General features: G+C 40.6%; 1 protein-coding gene across 1 annotated transcript; it reads right to left on the bottom strand.

Moving 5' to 3' along the window:
* Positions 1–2238: 2238 nt before the first annotated feature.
* Positions 2239–3267, bottom strand: LOC306845306 (G-protein coupled bile acid receptor 1-like; the record flags this gene model as incomplete). Its single annotated transcript, XM_079378002.1, has 1 exon — positions 2239–3267. One exon carries the CDS (start codon positions 3265–3267, stop codon positions 2239–2241), a length of 1029 nt encoding a protein of 342 aa, XP_079234128.1.
* Positions 3268–3666: the final 399 nt, after the last annotated feature.

Raw genomic sequence — 3666 nt, 5'->3', positions numbered from 1 at the left:
AGGCAAAGAAACCATTCTTCTTTTGCACAAAATTAAATCAAAGTATTACCCTCTGAAAATGTTTCTTCCACAGTTTATGTTGCTTTACTACACTGCTGTTTTTCATCACTGTCGATCTAATGTAAATTTGTTCTCTTTTTCTCAGATTTATAACACCTAACCAAACCATTCCTCATTCTTTTGGACATAAAGACCACAATACAAGGTCAAAGAATGCTCTCTCTTGTAGCAAACAAAAATACTTCCATATTTGAAATTGTGATCATTTTCTGAAATTAGGAAGAATGTCAGCATAGGAGGAAGGTATGTCTTCAGATTTAGTATAATACACCACATCAGAGATTGATATGATATTAACATAATATATATCTAAAAGAATAAGGAATAACAGAGATCCGCTCATGTTTCTCAAGGGAGAATTATTGTACTGCTTTAGATGTATTTACAAAGTTGACTCCAAAAACAAAATGTTTCATGGCTTGTTTATGCTTTGCTCATTGTTTAATGTGCACTTATTTACAATGCTCCTAAAAATTGGTTTTAGAATGGACAAGTCAGATGTAAAACTGATGGCAGATTTAAAGCTGCAGTCCGTAAGTTTTGCCTCTTTGTTGCCATCTCTGTTTTAAAACCTTTAATTGCAGCTCTGTGAGGAATTATCTTCCGTGCGTGGGTTCACACAGCTCCACACAGCTCCAGCGCAGATGAATCCAATGTTTTGAGGAGTATGTTTGGCTCTCAGTCACCGCACCAGTGTGGATACTGTGCTTAGGAATCACAGATTCTAGCCTAGTCTTGGAATATATGACCCAAATAAGAATTTTAACCGCATATTGTCATCTGAACAAGTAAGAAGTCTGCCACATCAGCATTGCATAGCAATGAGTATAGAGTGTATTAACGTGTAGATTTCAATCTCTGTACAGTCTAATCTCTAGTTGTCATACCATTCGAATTTCATATTAAGAAATTCTTTTAACCTTTTAGCACATTTAAAACTGGAAATCATTTAATTTCATTCACATGTGTTTCATAAACACATAATCCTTTCTGGATTACAATCCGCCATCAAAATGATACGTTTAATTATTCTAGATGCTGTGAGAAAAGGCTAAACGATCCTCCACCTGCAGGATCCTCACACGCGATATAGCCTACTAGCCGGGACAACGTCTTTATGTTTACAGACGTGACATAATGACATGCCGAATTTCCCGCAAAAACCTGCTCGTACCACTCAAATTAGAAAACATTATTATAAGATAACCGTTGTGAATCTGGCTAAAGTAAGGTGATAGTTTTGAACACTGGCTGGTTATGTACTTGCTCTAACACTGATTTTGGATAATTTTTAACCCAAAAAAGTTACGGACTGCAGCTTTAAGCATACATATCTATTTCGAAATAACAAATTTACTTCAGTATTGGCGTACCCCTTTTTAACATTTCCCATCTGTTGCTTTGCTGCCTTCAACTAAAACAACTGGAAATTAAAGAAGAACTAATGGATTTCATGTGGAAAAACTGCCATAGAATAATAATAATAAAATTTATTTGTAATGTACCTTTCCCAAACTCAAAGCGCTACAACATAAATAAACAAATCAAACCAAAAATACATAATATTAGAAAAATTCCAATAGTAAATCATAAACAAAAAACTTTACTAAGAAGATGTGTCTTAAGAAGTTTCTTAAAACAATCCCAAGAAGCAGCATTCCTAATAAAAATAGGCATCAACAAAAACAAGCATCTGTCTATGACCGAAAATCTGTAAGGGGCAAAAAAACAACAGCAACAATGTCTAAACCAGAAATAAATGCAGCTTTTATTCAAATGACCTCCTAACCTCTGCAAAGGTCTGATCAGCAGCTAAAGAGAGCCTCCATAAAGCCGGTTCAATCTGTCAGGAATATTATGACTTGTTTTTGATTGTTTTTAATAACTTGTTCACAAATATATGCTGATTTTGTATATTTTGTCCAAACAATTTTATTTAAAAAAATCCAGAACTCTCTGTCTTCAGATAGATTTAGATGGGCTTGTGTACATAAAGTCTCCCTGTCCAGTGTAGATGAGTGTCATAGCAGTTGCTTCTACACAAACACTCTCACTGAACAAAGATTATTTTAAGCTTTTCTTAACATTCAGCCCCAGAAAAGACGAAAACAAAAACCCAGCTCTGGATATCTTAAGCTGAATGCTATAAACATTAACCTTAATCGAAAGTCAGTCACATCAACTGAATCGAAGGCTAGCGTCCATTTGTATGCTTGTATGTCCGTAGCGGTGCCGCAGTTTGCGGAACAGTTTCTTGACTGGATCTGTGTACTCCCTGTTGGCGAGTCCCAAAAGCAGGGGCACAACAGCAATGCCCCCGATGCCAACACAGGACAGCACAATGTGGCCAGTGCGATTGCTCTTTCCTCCCCGTCGGAGCAAAAACTCCATGCCTACATGGGTGTAAACGATGTAGGGCACCCAGCAGGTCAGGAAGGCGAGGGAAACGGCCGCCACACAAAAAGCGTAACGCATTTCCATTCTCCGTCTGCATTCTCTGTTCGCTACGGCTCGCTGCAGACGCTGGATGTCCCTCAGCTGCTCTCGTGTGATCCACAGCACACGGCACGTCATGGCAGCGATGGAGAGGATGGCGGGTGCCAGTAGACCATATACTTCCAAATAGATGAAAGCGTTTGGAAAGACACTGCGGTATGTACAGCATCGCTCTCTAGACAGCGCTACGCAGTTAGAGCGCGCCGTGCTGTTGGTTATTGGACAGCACTCATTCTGATCATGAATTGCCTTGTTGTTCCAGCCAAAAGCAGGCAGCAGCGCAAACAGCAGCGGCAGCATCCAGGCGGCCAGCAGCGGCAGCTCAAACCGTCGATGCAGCCACAGCTGACCGCGCTGAAGCGGACTCACGATGCTCCGGTAGCGCTCGTAGTGCACCAGCACCAGGTTAAAGAGAAAAGCCAGGAACAGAAAGTTGGGAAAGATGTGCACCAGCAGGCAGGACGAGAAGCTGAGTGGGCGGTTCAGGCCCATCCAGGGTATGAAGGGAAGTGCCACGCCGGTGCACAAGTCGGCTACCAGTAGACTCAGGAAGAAGTAGTTCTGCGAGTTGTGAAGCTGCCGGTTGCAGGTGATGGCCAGGATTATGAGCAGGTTGATCAGGATAATAGCACAGGAGACGGGTAGTGTGATGGCGTAGATCAGCTGGGCCTCCACATTGCTCCCAGAGACATTTCGCATCACCGCAGCCATCACTGCCACTTTCCACACCTAACGTCCATTCTAAGATCTGCGTGAAGAAGAGCGTGATACATCATTACTTTAATATTAATAAATCCACACATAACGTTGAACAATGTGCAATCTATATTGCTAGTTATATTCTGTCAACAAATCAAATCCTTTAGGTTTTTTCCCCTTCCACTGAAACGTTTTGTAAAAGATTTGTGGCAGCTGGGCCCCCTTCTTTTATTTGCTGCTTAATAAAAAAAATAAGTAGTACAGCAGATCTTCTGATCATGATATTTCCTTTCTGGCTAATTTGGTTTGTCGTGTGTGGAAATTTGATTAATGTGTCTGGATTTTGTGGGATGTGCATTGTTCCTGCATCTACTGGAAACGGGACATTTATCGATTCTCAAAAATATGATG

Source organism: Barbus barbus (assembly GCF_936440315.1).
Source record: "Barbus barbus genome assembly, chromosome: 25".
In the NCBI taxonomy this organism is placed as follows: Eukaryota; Metazoa; Chordata; class Actinopteri; order Cypriniformes; family Cyprinidae; genus Barbus; species Barbus barbus.
The sequence above is the reverse complement of the archived record's forward strand: the minus strand, read 5'-3'. Positions and strand labels throughout refer to the sequence as shown.